The sequence below is a fragment of the Hyperolius riggenbachi genome, chromosome 1 (genome assembly GCF_040937935.1).
Source record: "Hyperolius riggenbachi isolate aHypRig1 chromosome 1, aHypRig1.pri, whole genome shotgun sequence".
Classification (NCBI taxonomy): domain Eukaryota; kingdom Metazoa; phylum Chordata; class Amphibia; order Anura; family Hyperoliidae; genus Hyperolius; species Hyperolius riggenbachi.
Window position 1 is genome coordinate 50,587,851 of NC_090646.1, and position 20,158 is coordinate 50,608,008.

The 20,158-nt window shown below is 45.8% G+C and overlaps 1 protein-coding gene across 1 annotated transcript in view; it reads left to right on the forward strand.

Moving 5' to 3' along the window:
- LOC137551129 (vomeronasal type-2 receptor 26-like) overlaps positions 1–20,158 on the forward strand; it is a 175,407-nt gene that overhangs the window by 131,204 nt on the left and 24,045 nt on the right. The window contains exon 4 of the mRNA XM_068271324.1: positions 6,204–6,494. Coding sequence (XP_068127425.1) covers positions 6,204–6,494 — 291 coding nt within the window. The remainder of the gene's footprint in view (positions 1–6,203; positions 6,495–20,158) is intronic.

Consider the following 20,158-nt stretch of genomic DNA (forward strand, 5'->3'; position numbering starts at 1 on the left):
ACTTTAACCTCCTTAGCGGTATGGACGAGTTATTACGTCCATTACCCCACTGGGCCGATTTTCATATTTTTTTTTTTAAAACACGCAGCAAGCACTTTGCTTGCTGCGTGTTGTAGACGATCGCCACTGCTCACCGCCGATGCGCAGCTACCCGCCGCATAAGGGCCTCCCCCCCTCCCGAGACCCCTGCGCAGCCTGGCCAATTAGTGCCAGGCAGCGCTGAGGGGTGGATCGGGACTCCGGATGATGTCACGGCGTCGATGACGTCATCACGATCGTCACCATGGCGACGAGGGAAGCCCTAAAGGAAATCCCGTTCAGAACGGATTTCCTTATGGCTAACAGCACCGCCGGCGATCAGAGGGGTGGGAGGGGGGCATCATGTAGCTAGCGCTGGGCTAGCTACATGATTGAAAAAAAAAATATTTAAAAAATAGCGCTGCGCTGCCCCCTGGTGATCTTAACAGAACGCCAGAGAGGTTAAGGGGCTTCCTTGTGATTGGCGTACAAAATTCCGCATTCCGCCGGAATTACGCATAGCAATTCTGGAATTCCATCGGAACGGTATAGCAATTCCGTTCCGATGCGACGGAACCACCAAATTCCATCCGGAATTGCGGAATACGGAATTCCGCGGAATGCGGTGAGCATCCCTACTCTTGAGGCATCTTAACCTATGACCACCCCAATATAAGTATAAGACAAGCCCATGTTCTTGTATGGTTCCCCACACACACCTACACTGTTAATAGTAAACATAATGATCATACATAAAGACAAAAAAAAGTATACAAGTTAAGCATATACTCATAGAATAACAGCCAATGGGCAATGCAGTATCAGTTCATATGCAGGTAAAAAGTGCAAAAGTTGCTGTTTCCACAAGTTTATATGCAGTTCCCTCAACTGTTTATGTCTGTTTCTTCTTTTGAAATTACCAATAAAAAACAGTGTTACAAAAAAAAAAGTGCAAAAGTTGAATTATCACAGTTTAGGTGGATAACAAAACAACATAACCACTCATTGTCTGGAAGCATATAAAGCTGTAAAATTATTAAGGAAATAGTTATGATAATGGATGACGGAGGGATTGGGGGAGGTTGTAGTTCAATCAGAGTTCAGGTAACATATGGGGCAGACTAAAAAAGCTGAAAAACAAAATGCCTACGAGGATATGACCTGAGATAATAATCAATCTTCTTCACTTGGATCTGGAATGTTCTGAGAAGGTATTAGAGCCCGCTTAGCCTGGATCATCCTTTCTTGATGGTGACCAGTCACAATCACTGGAATCACAGTGTGATTGGGATTTATCTTCTCTTAAAGTGGTAGGATTGGTGACTGTAGGTTCACAGTCCCAGTCTGGGATGTCAGTCAGAGGAAGGTCCAGATCATGGCAAAAATCAGGAACACCCACGGCAGTGCGAAGAGTATATAGCTTGCCACTCCAGTTCACAGAAAGTGCGAAGGGGAACGCCATCTCTAAGCCAAGCCCTTCTCCTTTAAGAGATCTTCTCGAGATCTTCTATGAGGTGGGTATGCTCTGCCAGTCGTGCACCATGTTAGTTTGCCGTTTGTTTTAACGTTGTGATCTGAGAATCATGTTTAGGGCCTTCTGCTTCTAAGGTGAGAAGTCTGTTGCCTAGTGCAGCTACGTCCATGCGGACCTCCGCAATCGCAGTGTGCAGGGATGACTTTATGTCCTCTGCCATAGCTTTGATTTCTGCCAGTGTAGGAGGGTTGTGGTGTCTATCACTAACCTGCGGAGTTGCGGTAGATGAGGAGTCCAGGGATGACTGGGGAGCCAGTGCTTCTTTAGGCGGCACCATCTTGGAGGCCTGGGTGTTTGTCCGCTGTGAGCGGATTTTTCTAGACCGTCTTCTGGGACAGGGTTGGAGTGGAACCGGGTTCAGCTGTGGTGTTTTGCAGTCTGCGGGAGCGCCTCATATCGGGGGAAACCGGTTAGAGAGTGCTGGAACAGAAGCTTTTAGCGGTTCAAGAGCTGGAGCTTGAGTTCAGGCAGCCATCTCCATGAAGCGCCAAGCCACACCCCTGTCGTAGATTTCTTAATTTGTTTGCTGCAGCAGTTGTTATATCAGGGTCAGAGTAGAGAACTGCCATTGCCTTGAATAATTCCTCAACAGAAGAAAGGGCCAGGTGATGCTGAGGTAAACCAAAGGCCCAAGACTGTCGGACACCTTGTAGTAATGAAATAATCCCGGCAACTCTCTAAGTCTCTGATCCAGAAGCCAATGGATGGACCTTAAAATACATCAATTATTCATGATGTTACTTAATTGACTTCTTTTACCAGAAAATGTCTCAGGCAATGGCAGTTTTAGGTTCCATAAAATAACCAGGAGGAAGAGAATGTACCAGTGGAGTGGCAGCACTGGCGTCTGCTGGAGTAGCTGCTTGATTAGCGCCATCAGATGGCCCTTGTTAAGATGTACCAAGCTGTGTCAATTGGTTAACTGCTCCAGTCAGTATAAAGACTTGATGTCGGAGGTCCTCCATATCTTATCTTTATGGCCCGTGAAAATGTACAGCTTGGTGGTCTATTCACTCACAGTTCAGCTCCTATGCCGCAATCTAACTCCACCTGCTTAACCCATGTGGCACATCCCCACTTGTACCAGAGGTGAGGAAACAACATCTACCTGACTTTGGATACACCCAGGCCTTAAAGGTGCAAGGTATAGAAGTTGTATGTAGAGTAAGTAAATAACCCACCTGAGCCAAACAGGAAAAAACAGCAATCCTGTAACAGTCCAGGTCATACACAGGCATTCCAAGACATTGAGGTACAAAAGGGCAAGGCAAACTTAGGTCACAGGTAATCGAAAGGTCGGTCCAGGCAGCAAACAAGAGAGTCCAAATATCAGGCAGTACAGGTGGCAATCAAAAGAATGGTCGGTACCAAGCAGAGTCAAATCCAGGATTCACAAATAACAAAAAGCAAAGAGCACCCAGCACCAGCAAAGCTATCTCTATCGCAGACAATGTGTGAATGAGACAGCAGACTTTAAGTACACACATTTAGAGTTGAGCTGAAATTTTCTTAATTTCGCATTACTAAAATTACGCATGCGAAATTTGCGATTACGATGCGAAATTACAGTAGCGTAATTGCCATTAAAATCGTAATTAAAAATACTGTAAGCGTAATTTTCAACGCGTAATTATTGCGTTTCTTTCATGCCGTAATTTCGCATTAAACGCTACCGTAATTTCGCGTTAAACCGTAACGCTCCGTATAATATAAAAAAGCTGCCGACTTTAAGGGTTAATAGCAAAGCCCTCTTAAATGCTAAGAGCCTCAAATTTGGAGAATATATTAAGGAGATCAGGAGGAATAAGAGGAAAATTTTTTTTTTCAAAAAGACCTTATAGTTTTTGAGAAAATCGATGTTAAAGTTTCAAAGGAAAAATGTAAACATTTAAAAACCCGCCGACTTTAACGGTTAATAGCAAAGCCTGCTTAAAGTTTAGGAACACCAAATTCCCAGGGTATATTAAGGGGATCAGTGGGAATAAGAGGAAATTTTTTTTTTCAAAAAGACCTTATAGTTTTTGAGAAAATCGATTTTTAAGTTTCAAGGGCGAAAATGTCTTTTAAATGCAGAAAATGTCAGTTTTTTTTGCACAGGTAACAATAGTGTATTATTTTCATAGATTCCCCCAAGTGGGAAGAGTTTTACTTACTTCGTTCTGAGTGTGGGAAATATTAAAAAAAAACGACGTGGGGTCCCCCCTCCCAGACCTCTTTAACCCCTTGTCCCCCATGCAGGCTGGGATAGCCAGAATGCGGAGCACCGGCCGCGTGGGGCTCCGCACCCTGACTATACCAGCCCGCATGGTCCATGGATTGGGGGGTCTCGGAAGGGGAGGGGCAGCCAAGCTTTCCCCTCCCCCTCCGAGCCCTTGTCCAATCCAAGGACAAGGGGCTCTTCTCCACCTCCGATGGGCGGTGGAGGTGGAGGCCGTGATTTCCTGGGGGGGAGGTTCATGGTGGAATCTGGGAGTCCCCTTTAAAAAGGGGTCCCCCAGATGCCCACCCCCCCTCCCAGGAGAAATGAGTATAGAGGTACTTGTACCCCTTACCCATTTCCTTTAAGAGTTAAAAGTAAATAAACACACAAACACTTAGAAAAAGTATTTTAATTGAACAAAAAACATAACCACGAAAAAAGTCCTTTAATATTCTTAATTAACCATTAATACTTACCTGTCCCTTTAAATAAATGATCCCTCGAAATAGCCTCGGAAATGTTCTATCAGTTACAATGTAACAAAGTTATTACAATGTAACAACTTTGTTACATTGTAACTACGCCGCACCCGACGTCACTCGCCGCCGCCGCATACGCGTCTGCGCTGCACACATTCCCGACAGAGCTCTGAGCTATATAGCTCAGAGCTCTGAGAAGCATCTTTGTATTTTGGCTCCAAGGAGTCCCATTGGTCCTTAGCAGACCAATTGGGTTCCTTCAAATCAAAAGGAACTCCATTGGTCTGCTAAGGACCAATGGGGCTCCTTGGAGCCAAAATACAAAGATGCTTCTCAGAGCTCTGAGCTATATAGCTCAGAGCTCTGTCGGGTCCGTGCAGGACGCTAAGTCCCCGCAGCTCCCGCTGTCCACCCCGCCCACATCTGTCACCCACATGTCACCCACACGTGGGTGACATGTGGGTGACATGTGGGAGAGGCGGGGAGGGCAGCGGGAGCTGCGGGGACTTAGCGTCCTGCTGGAAATGGGTAAGGGGTACAAGTACCTCTATACTCATTTCTCCTGGGAGGGGGGGTGGGCATCTGGGGGACCCCTTTTTAAAGGGGACTCCCAGATTCCACCATGAACCTCCCCCCCCAGGAAATCGCGGCCTCCACCTCCACCGCCCATCGGAGGTGGAGAAGAGCCCCTTGTCCTTGGATTGGACAAGGGCTCGGAGGGGGAGGGGAAAGCTTGGCTGCCCCTCCCCTTTCGAGACCCCCCAATCCATGGACCATGCGGGCTGGTATAGTCAGGGTGCGGAGCCCCACGCGGCCGGTGCTCCGCATTCTGGCTATCCCAGCCTGCATGGGGGACAAGGGGTTAAAGAGGTCTGGGAGGGGGGACTGAACGAAGTAAGTAAAACTCTTCCCACTTGGGGGAATCTATGAAAATAATACACTATTGTTACCTGTGCAAAAAAAACTGACATTTTCTGCATTTAAAAGACATTTTCGCCCTTGAAACTAAAAAATCGATTTTCTCAAAAACTATAAGGTCTTTTTGAAAAAAAATGTTTTCCTCTTATTCCCACTGATCCCCTTAATATACCCTGGGAATTTGGTGTTCCTAAACTTTAAGCAGGCTTTGCTATTAACCGTTAAAGTTGGCGGGTTTTTAAATGTTTACATTTTTCCTTTGAAACTTTAATATCGATTTTCTCAAAAACTATAAGGTCTTTTTGAAAAAAATGTTTTTCCTCTTATTCCACCTGATCTCCTTAATATATTCTCCAAATTTGAGGCTCTTAGCATTTAAGGGGGCTTTGCTATTAACCCTTAAAGTCGGCGGCTACCTAACATTGATACATGCGTCAACTTTTCCGCTTCGGGAGCATGACCATACGCATTAATTTCGTAATACCCGTTGCAATGCGAAAATTACGCGAAAATTACGCTTACGCGAAATTTCGCGAAATCCTTCTTCATTACGATTATGTACTTACGGCCATAAACGTAATTACACTAATTACGCGAAATTTCGCGAAATCGTAATTACTCCATTACGCTCATCTCTACACACATTGCACCAATCAGTGGCTGGCCACTCACACAGCAACCAATCATACAGAGCATCCTTGCCTATGTGTCAACCGATAGCATGTCAGCTGACACAATACCATGCCTGCCTATGTGTCAGCTGATAGTGAGTCAGCTGGCACAATACTGGAGCAGCCTTTGCATCAGCTGACTTCTGTGTCAGCTGACACTAATGTTTACTCTGCCTGAGAGAGTATTGAGACCAGGAGGAGGGAAGGACCCGCCCACCGCTATGCGCACGGTGGTGCTCAGCATGCATGTCATGATCACAGAACTGCTGCCGACACCGGAAGTGGAAGAAGCAGCTTGGCTTTCGGCTGAGCTAGCCGCATTGTGGTATCCCCCAGGTAATTTCTTAACTCTTTGTATAATGAATGTAACTTTGCTCTTCCAGGTTAGTTATGGAGCCCGGGACATCTTGCTAAGTGACAGAAAGCTTTATCCCAACTTTTTCCGAACAGTTCCAGATAATAGCATTCAATATAAGGCAATTGTAAAGCTGCTGGAGGCATTTAAGTGGAATTGGGTCGGGATTGTGACATCAGATGATGATTATGGAGAGAGGGAACTCCAGCAACTGAGCAAGCATTTGGCCAATCACGGGATTTGTATAGAATTCAAGATTCTTGTGTCCCAAAAAAATTATAACCGGATACCTCCTGAATATCAAACGTCAACCACCGAAGTCATAATTATTTGTGGAACCTTTAGCAGAACTTTTTATACATTTCTGTATAATGCTGTCAGCCATTATGTAAGAAAAACATTTATCTTTCCCAATTCTTGGTCAGTGGATGATGACTATTTTTATTTCTGTAACTGCAGTTTGGCATTTTCATTCCACATATTCTCTGTCCCTGGAATGGAAGAATTTATCAGCAGCTATGTGTCAAATACTAGCAAGGATAATGTCCTGCTGGAAGATATATTGATGATTTATTATGGGTGTCTATCAGGAAATACACTGAAGAACAAACTGATCTCTCTGACAACTGGACAGCCACTTCATCACTGCCCCACAGGGGAGAAGATACAATTGGATTTTCCTGCTGAAATGACCTCATCTAAAGTGTACATTGCAGTGGTCATGATGGCTCAAGCTTTGGAAAATATGTACATTTCACTAGTTATAAATGAAGTAATAGATACTTTGAGCGTGTATAAACAACCACACAAGGTAAAATATATTAAGTACATACAGTATGCTGTGTAATATTAGGGGGAGGTTACTTATGAAGTGTTAGACCCTCTGTTGGTTCTTTATTGCCATTTTTGTCCCTCAGATGACATCCAGAGCATTGTTATGCACTAAAGAAAAATCCTAATTTCCCTTCTGAAATAACTATAACAGTGCGCTTTAACTGGCCTGAGTCAGCTTCTTGTCTTATAGTATCCAAACATGTGCCACAACCTGTCCTGCAGCACTAAGGATATGTCAAACTATGAATGCAGTGCATTAAGATGTACACCATTTCTATGTAGAGATGGCTGGAACCTGACACTTCCCAGCAAATAATGGCTGTTCACCAGTTTGCCCGTTGGGGAACACATGGTGAGATTCAGCAGACACATGGCAGCCAATCAGGTATCCCTTCCTCCTTGACCACACCCCCCATATAAAAACACCAGCACGGCAGTCATTTTACAGTCTGCCTGTGTGTGCTGTGTTAAGCAGTTTTGGGAGAGAGGTGTGTTGTTCTGACAGGGATAGCGTTAGTTAGCCCAGTGTTCTCTGTTCTGTGTTCTTTCAGTTGATGTGCAAGCATTATTGCCAGAAGATGATCTAGACAAGGATAGTCAGTATTTTATTCAAAGTGAGATCACATGTGATTGGGTGCACAGTAATATTCAGGAACACAAGAGAGTGATAGCCCTTAGTGGCAGGGGCTATCACTAGTAAGAGAGTAGTCGTACAGGCAGAGTTGGTAACAGATCGGTCAGGGAGAGGTACAGAATCGTTAGGCAGAGAGTAGTTGGAGGTACAGGCAAAAGGTCAAACACAATAATAATCAATAACAGTAAGAATATAATTCCTAAGCTAGTGTGAATCCCCGGGGTCCTGCCGGTTCAAGCACACACGGATCTGACTAAGGTCTGAGAGCTTTCACTGCTAAGTTTCAGCAACAATAGACAATGAGCCACTGACATCCCCAAGCTTAAATACAGACAGGCAATTCCAAACAACCCGCCCAGAACAGCCTGACCAATCAGCAACGAGACCCAGCAGCCTGATGTCAGCTGATCAGCAGATCAGCTGATCCGTCTCCTAAGCCCATAAAGGTCCTGCCGCTCCGTGCGCGAGCGTGCCGACCTAAGCTGATGTGCTTCTGAGAGACCTGTCCTGCCAGAGGCTACGCGAGATGTCTGGGAGAACGCAGCAGCCACCGCGGTGACGTCAGACGCGGAAGCGGTGGCCGCCGACCACTCTCCGCCGCTGAGGTAATACTGCTATACCTGACACTACTATTCATGCATTGTTAATGGCACAAGCCTTAAACCTGGTACAGTTGATCATTGGGTAACTGGAGTTCAAATTCAGAAAAGGGGGTGGAGCCACAGTGAATCAGATTTGCTTCATTTCAATGCAAATTATTGATGCTAAAGACTGCAAAGCTCACCAACTATGTAATTGAGTAATTGTGTTAGGGTTAGAAAAAGTGGGCACAGCCAACACCAGCCAGATACATACCCGGGCAACACGAGTCATCGGTGGGTGGAGACACATACTAATTTCACTGGGAAAATGTAATCTGCAGCCATTCTTACACTGTTAATGATAGGGTTCTCGAACTTTGCACAGTTGGTCACTGGGAGATTAATATTTAGAAAAGTGGGTGGAGCCTACAAAAGCCAATCCAAATGTACCTATTGATTTTCCAGGGGAATATTTAATTGCTGCCATTCTTGCACTGTTAATGCCACAAGCCTCAAACCTGGTACTGTTGGTTATTGGGTGACTGGATTGTTGGGTGACTGAATCACAAATCTGATTGGAGGAGCCACATCCAATCAGATTTGTTTCATTTCAGTTGCAAATTATTGAAGCCAAAGACTGCAGAGCTCAAAAACTAGGCCATTGAGTAATTGAGTAATTGTGTGTTAGGGTTAGAAAAAGTGGTTGAAGCCAACACCAGCCAAATACATTCCCGGGCAACGCCGGGTCATCAGCTAGTTTATAATATTATTTAAAAAAACACACGATTGGTTCACACGATGGCCAGGGGCCCTGGACCTCTCTCACTGGCCAGGGCCCCAAGGCCAACATGCGATACCTGCAGGGGAGTGCAGGTGGGCCCGGACCTCTCACACCCAGGCTCTGGACCTCTCACATCCAAAAAGCCCACCAACACTGCCTCCATACTGAATGCTAAATTCGACACACACAAGCAGTAGAACACAGCAGTACATGCATCCAGCTACATAAAGCTGGATGCATGTACTGCTGTGTTCTTTTGCTAGTTTATAATACTAGTAAGATAAGATGTCTTATTTATCCAAATTATATAATATATAACATATGTAAGTTTGAGAAGATCTCAGGGAGAAGCATGTGATAAGTTTGACCATCTGACATACTTGCAAGTTTCTGATTTGCTGTGATCACATCCTGCATTAGCATGTGATTGTAACCAGCAAATCAGAACCTTACAACTGTATTACCTGATCAGTCTGATCACATGACTTTTCATATACACGGGCAGCACGGTGGCGTAGTGGTTAGCGCTCTTGCCTTGCAGTGCTGGGTCCCTGGTTCGAATCCCAACCAGGGCACTATCTGCAAAGAGTTTGTATGTTCTCTCCGTGTCTGCGTGGGTTTTCTCCGGTCACTCTGGTTTCCTCCCACATTCCAAAAACATACGGATAAGTTAATTGGTTCCCCCTAAAAAGCTCAGTTGAGGGACAGTTAGTGACAAGATACATATATATATATATATATATACACTGTACAGCGCTGCGTAATATGTTGGCGCTATATAAATACTAAATAATAATATGCATGAGATAAATATGCTTATATCCTCTTGCACTTCTTTTCCTAAGCTCTCTGGGTACATGAAAAGTGTTTACTATATAGACCCCAGCAACAAGGAATTATTTTTTAATGAGAAGGGTGAATTACCTAGTCCATTTTATATTGTAAACTGGATAACGCATGCTTACCCACAGAATAGTACAATTGTTATTGATGTGGGTAAATTTGATGGAGCTGCACCTGATAATGCTCAAATTAATATTTCCCTGCAGTTTATTTTATGGAAAAACAACCAGGTGAGTTACTATCTTGAAAGCTGGGGAAGTGTGTCTTTCTATTGGGGGCTGCCTACCTGCCCAACCAGCAGGCATAGAAATACCCAGTCCAAGGAAAGTTAGGGGAAATAAGATTAATGCAAAAGCACCATAGGCTCTAAACATAAAGAGACACTGAAGTCTCTTTTTATGCCTTTTTCCCTTATGCAGCCAGCTTCAGCATTAAATCTAAGCTGATACGCTGCATCCCCGTGGCAGAACGAGTTATTCATGGCCCATAAATAGCCCAGCAAAGTTCCAGGGCTCGCATATTTTTGCTGCCTGGTAGAGGCAGAGATGTGTGCAGTAGCTCCGCCTCTTCTCCAGTCAATCTCCTCCAATCTCTTAAAACAGGGGTGGAGGCGCCCAATGCATAAAGATAGGCTAATAAGCTATTAATCGTATAAACAGAGAGGGAATCTTACCTCTCTGTCCAGAGAGGCGCTCATGCTTGCTACACAGTCATAGCAGTTAAGGCACCTGTTGTTTTCACTGACCTGAGGAAGCGGGCAAGTACCCGCGAAACGCTTTGTCAATTTTATGTGCTTGAATAAAATACCTTTTTTCAATAAACTGGTTCAAATTCTTCAAGCGAGGTAAGATTCCTTCTCTGTTTATAAAAAAGTAGCAGTAGGGTATTGTACCATGTTAGCCATCAGTAAAAGCAAGAAGTTTTAAATCAGGATGATACCATTTATTGGCTGACTAAAAATGAATAAAAATAAGTAAGCTTTCGGCCTTGCAGCCTTCATCAGGCTATATAAGGATATAAGTCCGACGAAGGCTGCAAGGCCGAAAGCTTGCTTATTTTTATTCATTTTTAGTTAGCCAATAACTGGTATCATCCTGATTTAAAACTTCTTGCGTTTATAAAAAAAATAGCTTAATAATGTAAGGATCGGTGTAGCAACCAGAGAGAATCCGATTATTGGTGATCTGCAGTATCGCCAATAATACAGATGTCACCCGATTATTGATGATCTGCAGAATCACCAATAATACAAGTGCAACTAACCTCTGGCCGCCCAATACAACAATTGACAATGAGACAATAATAATTCACAAGTACGTGGAAATATCCACCACACGGTAAATCCTCAGAGGTGTGGTTACCTCTGAATGGGAACCCCGTGTGTGACATCCTCAAACCAGGCAGAGAGAGGAATCTCGGCCCCTGGCAGTAATCGTCTGCTAGGGCAGGTGTCTCGGAGAGGCAAGCCTCAGAGATAGCCCACCAGTGGGAGACGTTCCACTGGAGGGAGAAAGGTCAGACAAGCAGAGAGTCGGCAACAGAGAGACGGCAACAGTACAGCAGGGTCGGCAACTTTGAATCAGATAGGCAGAGGTCCAAGATCGGCAAGAGAAGAGAGTAGTCAGGGATAGCCAGAGTCAAAACACAGATAAATATACAATATAATCCTAACTGAGGTGTGACGTCCTTAGTAACAACACCTAGGAACTGAGCTAAGGTCTGAGCGTTTACACCTAAGTATTCACGACAGCAGGCAACTTGCTACTGACCAGCAAGTCCCTATATGTAGCCAGAGAGCTACTCAGCGCCGCCCCAGAGCCCCAGCCAATCCAAACTACTGCTGGAGTCAGCTGACCGGCCTGGTCAGCTGACTCCTCTTCTGAAGTGATAAAGTTTCTGTCTCCTCGCGCGTGCGCGCGTAATGTGGAGACTCTGAGCCAGCGAGAGAGCGGGCGCAGAGGCGTAGCTAGGGCTTTCAGCGCCCGGGGACAAAGACTAGTGCGTCCTATAAGGAGGAACCTGCGGCGCACGCAGCGCCCCGTGCCAAAAAAGGGGCGTGGCCATGCAACAAAATGTGCGCGTGGTAATGGGTGGGGCCAAATATTCATGACCTTAGCAGTGGTGTAAAAAGGTCTGCCAGGGAAGTTTGAGCTCTGCCATAGTGGTTCCCCCAAAATACATGTAATCTGACAGCCAAGTGTATATGTGTCCCCAGTATAAGTAGCCAGGTGTATATGTCCCCAATATAAGTAGCAAGGTGTATATGTCCCCAGTATAAGTAGTCAGGTGTATATGTCCCCAGTATATGTAGCCAGGGGTATATGTGCCCAGTATAAGTAGCTAGGTGTATATGTCCCCAGTATAAGTAGTCAGGTGTATATATGTCCCCAGTATAAGTAGTCAGGTGTATATGTGCCCAGTATATGTAGCCAGGGGTATATGTGCCCAGTAGATGTAGCCAGATGTATATGTGCCCAGTAGATGTATCCAGGGGGTATATGTGCCCAGTAGATGTAGCCAGAGGTATATGTCCCCAGTATATGTAGCCAGGGTTATATGTGTCCAGTAGATGTAGCCAGAGGTATATGTGCCTGGTATATGTAGCCAGAGGTATATGTCCCCACTATATGTAGCCAGGGGTATATGTGCCTAGTATATGTAGCCAGGTGTATATGTCCTCAGTATATGTAGCCAGGTGTATATGTCCTCAGTATATGTAGGCAGGGGTATATGTCCCCAGTATATGTAGGCAGGGGTATATGTGCCCAGTATATGTAGCCAGGTGTATATGTGCCCAGGATATGTAGCCAGGGGTATATGTGCCCAGGATATGTAGCCAGGGGTATACGTGCCCAGGATATGTAGCCAGGTGTATACGTGCCCAGTATATGTAGCCAGGGGTAAATGTGCCCAGTATATGTAGCCAGGGGTATATGTGCCCAGGATATGTAGCCAGGGGTATATGTGCCCAGGATATGTAGCCAGGGGTATATGTGCCCAGGATATGTAGCCAGGGGTATATGTGCCCAGGATATGTAGCCAGGGGTATATGTGCCCAGTATATGTAGCCAGGGGTATATGCGCCCAGTATATGTAGCAAGGGGTACATGTGTCCTCAGTATATGTAGCAAGGGGTACATGTGTCCTCAGTATATGTAGCAAGGGGTATATGTGTCCTCAGTATATGTAGCAAGGGGTACATGTGTCCTCAGTATATGTAGCAAGGGGTATATGTGTCCTCAGTATATGTAGCAAGGGGTACATGTGTCCTCAGTATATGTAGCAAGGGGTATATGTGTCCTCAGTATATGTAGCAAGGGGTATATGTGTCCTCAGTATATGTAGCAAGGGGTATATGTGTCCTCAGTATATGTAGCAAGGGGTACATGTGTCCTCAGTATATGTAGCAAGGGGTATATGTGTCCTCAGTATATGTAGCAAGGGGTACATGTGTCCTCAGTATATGTAGCAAGGGGTATATGTGTCCTCAGTATATGTAGCAAGGGGTATATGTGTCCTCAGTATATGTAGCAAGGGGTACATGTGTCCTCAGTATATGTAGCAAGGGGTATATGTGTCCTCAGTATATGTAGCAAGGGGTATATGTGTCCTCAGTATATGTAGCAAGGGGTATATGTGTCCTCAGTATATGTAGCAAGGGGTATATGTGTCCTCAGTATATGTAGCAAGGGGTACATGTGTCCTCAGTATATGTAGCAAGGGGTACATGTGTCCTCAGTATATGTAGCAAGGGGTACATGTGTCCTCAGTATATGTAGCAAGGGGTATATGTGTCCTCAGTATATGTAGCAAGGGGTATATGTGTCCTTAGTATATGTAGCAAGGGGTACATGTGTCCTCAGTATATGTAGCAAGGGGTATATGTGTCCTCAGTATATGTAGCAAGGGGTATATGTGTCCTCAGTATATGTAGCAAGGGGTACATGTGTCCTCAGTATATGTAGCAAGGGGTATATGTGTCCTCAGTATATGTAGCAAGGGGTACATGTGTCCTCAGTATATGTAGCAAGGGGTACATGTGTCCTCAGTATATGTAGCAAGGGGTACATGTGTCCTCAGTATATGTAGCAAGGGGTATATGTGTCCTCAGTATATGTAGCAAGGGGTACATGTGTCCTCAGTATATGTAGCAAGGGGTACATGTGTCCTCAGTATATGTAGCAAGGGGTACATGTGTCCTCAGTATATGTAGCAAGGGGTATATGTGTCCTCAGTATATGTAGCAAGGGGTATATGTGTCCTCAGTATATGTAGCAAGGGGTACATGTGTCCTCAGTATATGTAGCAAGGGGTACATGTGTCCTCAGTATATGTAGCAAGGGGTATATGTATCCTCAGTATATGTAGCAAGGGGTATATGTGTCCTCAGTATATGTAGCAAGGGGTATATGTGTCCTCAGTATATGTAGCAAGGGGTATATGTGTCCTCAGTATATGTAGCCAGGGGTATATGTGTCCTCAGTATATGTAGCAAGGGGTATATGTCCCCAGTATATGTAGCAAGGGGTATATGTGTCCTCAGTATATGTAGCAAGGGGTATATGTGTCCTCAGTATATGTAGCAAGGGGTATATGTGTCCTCAGTATATGTAGCAAGGGGTACATGTGTCCTCAGTATATGTAGCAAGGGGTATATGTGTCCTCAGTATATGTAGCAAGGGGTACATGTGTCCTCAGTATATGTAGCAAGGGGTATATGTGTCCTCAGTATATGTAGCAAGGGGTACATGTGTCCTCAGTATATGTAGCAAGGGGTACATGTGTCCTCAGTATATGTAGCAAGGGGTATATGTGTCCTCAGTATATGTAGCAAGGGGTATATGTGTCCTCAGTATATGTAGCAAGGGGTACATGTGTCCTCAGTATATGTAGCAAGGGGTATATGTGTCCTCAGTATATGTAGCAAGGGGTATATGTGTCCTCAGTATATGTAGCAAGGGGTACATGTGTCCTCAGTATATGTAGCAAGGGGTATATGTGTCCTCAGTATATGTAGCAAGGGGTATATGTGTCCATCCACCCTCCCTCTGCCAGGCTTCCTCTCACTGAGGCTTACCGTCAATATACCTAATAGTGCGCACAGCACTATTAGGCTCCGGTCCTCTCCGCCTGACAGCCCTGTGCTGGCTCGTCCGTCCGCCTCCACGCTGTCTCCGGCTCCACTTATCACCTGACTTCCCGTTCTTCCTTCCCTGCCTGCCTCGTGACTTGTCGGCGGCGAATGGGAGGATGGGTCTGGCGGCGCTGTCTCTCTGCCGCTCTGCGCAGCGTCCCACTGCTAAGGACGCTGCGCGGCGGTGCAGCGGTGACGTCACTGGTGACGTCACTGACGGGGGAGACCCGGCACCGAGAAATAATTATATTAAAAAAAGGACACTGCAGCTGGGCGCCCTTGGGGACCCAGCGCCTGGGGGCACCTGTCCTACCCCGACCCCCCCAAGCTACGCGCCTGAGCGGGCGACCCCCCAGGCAGCAACTGTGCGGCGGAGTCCGCCGAGCTCACGGACTCCACCGCCTGCCCTACTCCACCCGCCGGCAGGACTGCGGAGGCCCCTGTCTGAGATGCGGAGTCCGCCACCACGTGCGTTCTGGCGGCGGCTCCGCTATCTCTCACAATTAGTCTATTTTTTATGCATTGGGCGCCTCCACCCCTGTATTAAGTGTCTCTTCATACCTCTTTTAGAGGTGAATTGATTCAGATCCGGATACCCAGATATCCGGATCCAGATCGGATATCCTAATCCGAACGTTCTGATATCCCCATTGATGTGGCTATCCGAATGCATTATCCGCGGAAATCCAACCTATTCGGATATCCGCATAGAAAACCGGAAGTGACCTCTAAATTGTTTTTTAGGGTAAATGATGCATGTATCATCATGCTTTATTAAAGAGAAACACTAACTGATTATGTGGGGAGTTAAAATACACAGGAAAAAAAAAGAAAAAAAGGCTGTCAATTAACATCAGGACTAGGTTCCAGACAGCGGTCGTGCAGCCCATATTGTGTTCAAAGTCCAACCGCACAACTGGGACATCACAGTTTTCAGCCCAGACACCTCCAAAAAATGACACTGCAATTGTGTTTTGGGTTGAATATAGGTGGTGGTATCAGCAGCAGTGGCCAGTGGCACCGTGGCGGTGGGAGCCAGCGCCAGCTTGCTTCAGCCTCATGAACTCCTCATGCTCAACAACATGTTTTCTGGCCAGATGGGTGATAAAGCTGGAGGTGCCATACTTGGAGGGGTCACAACCTCTGCTCATCTGTAGTTTGCACACATTGCATATGGCAAACTTGCTGTCCAATGAGGGCAGAGTGAAAAACCACCAGATTGGGGAGGTGAAGATCCCACTGTGGCCTGAATGGGATGTTGCTGCTTTTCTCCCTGTGGTGGTTGGGGATTGAGTGGTGTGGCTGGTGGTAGCGGCAGAAGGCTGTGGGTAGGGCCGGTCAGCCCATGAGGCAGGGTGAAACAATTGCCTCAGGTGGCACTTCTGGAGGGCAGCACCCGCCTGTCCGTGGGTGCGGGAGGGGGGTGGCCGCTGAGCTGGAGGGGGTAGCGGGCAGGAAGGGGGTATTGGGCCTAGCGGCCGGGAGGGGGATCAGACCCCCGCTCCCTCACCTGGGTCCCCCGATCTGCGCTCCCCCTCCAGCTTTAACAAGATAAGTAGCAGCCGCTACTAGTAAGAGGCACAGGCGGGGATGACTCACCTCTTCCGCGTTCCAACGTGCGTTCCACTGCCGTCACTTCCTGCAATGCCGCCCACTGTATTGTAAGTGGATGGCATTGCAGGAAGTGACCACAGTGGAACGCACACTGGAATGCGGAAGAGGTGAGTCAACCCCGCCTGTGCCTCTTACTAGTAGCGGCTGCTACTTAACTTTTTAAACCTAGAGGGGGAGGGCAGATCGGGGGACCCAGGCGAGGGAGGGGGGTCTGACCCCCCTCCCAGCCGCTAGGCCCAATACCCCCTTCCTGCCCGCTACCCCCTCCAGCTTGGCAGCTCCCCACCAACGGCTTGGGGGGGCAGCATCGATTTCTTTCAAGTTTGCCTCAAGCGGCAAAAAGTCTAGGGCCGGTCCTGGCTGTGGGTCCCGCATTCCATGACCACTGTCTGCAATGCTGATCCTCCGTGCCAAACCCACTGACGCATCCTCCTCCTCAGAGTAAGAGCTGACATCCCCATCCTGTGGATGGTAGTCACGGTCCTTCATCTCACCATCAACATCATACCCCTCCTCCTCAAAACCCAGAATATCCTCCTCAAACTCCTTGCGGCTAACAGCCCTGAATTCGATCGTGGAGCCTGGAGCGAAAAGCTCGCTGACTGAGGGTAGGCTGCCCGGTGGTTTCGACACTGATGTGGCAAACCTTCTGAGGGTGGCAGCAATTTTACTCCCTGTCCTCCTGCCCTTGCTGCCCCTCCTCCGGCCATCAGACATAGTACAACTTATATGTGATGATGTCACCAGATGATGTGGGGTACTTGTACTCTAATAAAATCGGGGTTGGACTTTAAAGCAAATCAGCACGGAGTGACAGACCGCAGAGTAGAGGATAGTGCACACTATGGGAACGGGAAAAAAGGGCGCAGGCAGCTAGTGGACAATAAGGGCGCCGCCATTCACTCCCATAATAAATAACGTTTAATGGGCGCCGAGCATGAAAAAAGGGCGCCGGAGATAAATCATATTTTACAAACGCCGCCCGGAGCTTTTTAATGTTTTATAACTGTGCTTGTGATGATTTACGTTTAGAAAATGCACCCGTGACAAATAACGTTTAGAACAATACTAAACATATTCATCCTATTTAACTAAAACATTATTTAAAGTTTTATCCCTTACTGTTTGTAAAACATTATTATTCACAAAATAAAGCAATCAGTACGTAACGTAAATTGCAATATATTTTTTACAGTCACTATTTGTAAAACATTATTATCCACATAATAAAGCGATCACTAAGGGGGATGGTTAGGGTTATGAACACCAAGGGGGTCTTAGGTTTAGGCACCACCAGGGGGGTCTTAGGTTTAGGCACCACCAGGGGGTCTTAGGTTCAGACACCACCAGGGGGGTCTTAGGTTTAGGCACCACCAGGGGGTCTTAGGTTTAGGCACCACCTGGGGGGTCTTAGGTTTAGGCACCACCAGGGGGGTATTAGGTTTAGGCACCACCAGGGGAGTCTTAGGTTTAGGCACCACCAGGGGGGTCTAGGGGTTAGGGATAGGTACAGGGAGGGTTCTGTGTGAGAGTAGGGTTAGGTAGAGTTTTAGTATAATTTTATATAAATATAACTATGAATGTAGTTATATTTATATCATCGTTATAAACAATATTTTCAGATTTTATTATAAGAAGAAACCATAAATGAAGGTTAATCACTATAATATACAATTATAACGATTAAACCAGCCTCTCTCAACCTTTTTACCCTGGAGGAACCCTGCAAATTAGTTTTGGATCTCAAGGAACCCCTGCAAACAATTTTTTGGTCTCGGGGAACCCCTGCATTTATTTTTCTGGAGGCGTGGTCTTTAAAAGTAGGTTAGGCAGTTAATTTCACTACCTCCTATTACACTGCCACTCATTAAAGAAAACCTGTACTGAGTAAAAATATTTAAAATAAACACATGAGGTAACTTCAAATGAACATTACATAGTTACCTTGCCATCAGCTCCTCTCAGAAGCTCACCATTTTCTTCTGACAATGATCCCTTCCAGTTCTGACAACATTTTGTCAGAACTGAAATATATCAGTTGCTGTCAGTTACAGCTGAGAGGAGAACTGATGTGTCCATGTTTCCCTATGGCTCAAGTGGGCAATGTTACAGTTTAACTGTGTGCTGACCAGGAAGCTGTTATGGTGTAATGGCCATTTTCAAAATGGAGGATGGAGAATTCCATTGATCACGGTGGACAAACAGGACGCAGGAGAGGAAAAAGAGATTGAGGAGTAGACTACGCAGCAGGTAAGTATGACTTGTGTATGTTTATTTTGACTTTTAATCTTCACTTCAGGTTTTCTTTAAGCGGTGCTCATTATTATTCTGACCCCCAATTTAGTGCTTCTTTTTACAGTACCCCCTATTATAATGTTCTCCATTATACTTCCCTCATGATTGGGTAAAATGCCAAGGAACCCCTGCAGAGTCCTCATGGAACCCTGGTTGAGAAAGCCTGGATTAAACATATATTATTGTTTTTTTAATAAATGTTATTTTAAGTTTCACTTTTGAAACAGAGAAGATTAACGTTTTCACTATTGCCGATTTCATACACATTATTTAATGATTTATAGATTTGTAAAACATTATTTGTACACTAAATACAAAACAATATTATCGTTTACACCCCGCGCCCTTTTTTCCCGGCGCCCTTTTTGTACGTACGTGCACACTATCTGTCTAACTGTCACACTGACACTGCTCAGCACAGTGACAGCAGCACTGCAGTAATCTGTAGTAAGCTAACACAGTACTAATCTAACAACTAACTGCAGTACTAACTATACAACAACACAGTAATCCTGTTCCCTAACTTATACTGTCCTGCTGGCCTGCACAGCACACACAGACAGACACAGGACCTAACAAGCAGGCTGCTGCAGCACAGGAATCTGACTGTCACCGAGTGAATGAAATCAAACAATTACAAGCTAGCTAGCTAAAAAAGCAATAGAATAATAGTGTAGTGAAGGTGTTTAGCACTGAAAAGCTTTAGGTTTATCATTGTATACAGGCCAGCACTTGCTAGGCCAGCAGCACTGGAGCATGTCTCTCAGTAAGCAGCCAGTCACACAAGCAAGGACGAGATTTCTCATCATGGCCCCCCTCCTTATATACAGGGGGGACTGGCCAGGGTTCCCTTCTGTGATTGGGTGCTAGGGCTTAGTCTGGGAGCCCTCTGATTGGCTCAATGAGGTCAGGGGGGCTGGCCAGAGTTCACCTCTGTGATTGGTTGCTAGGGCTTCTGCTGGGAGCCCTCTGATTGGCTGCAGGACGTCATCACCCTAGTTACAGTATTTCGGATCCGGATATCCGCAATATCCACGGATATCCGCGTTATGCGGCCAAATATCCGCAGATAGCTATCCGAATTTCTAAAGAGGAACTCCATCCTAAACAAACATACTGTCATTAAGTTACATTAGTTATGTTAATTAAAATAGATAGGTAATATAATCTCTTACCCACACTGTTTTAAAAGAACAAATGTTTGATTTCATGATGGCAGCCATCTTTTTGGTTGAAAGGAGGTGACAGGGAGCATGAGGCACAGTTA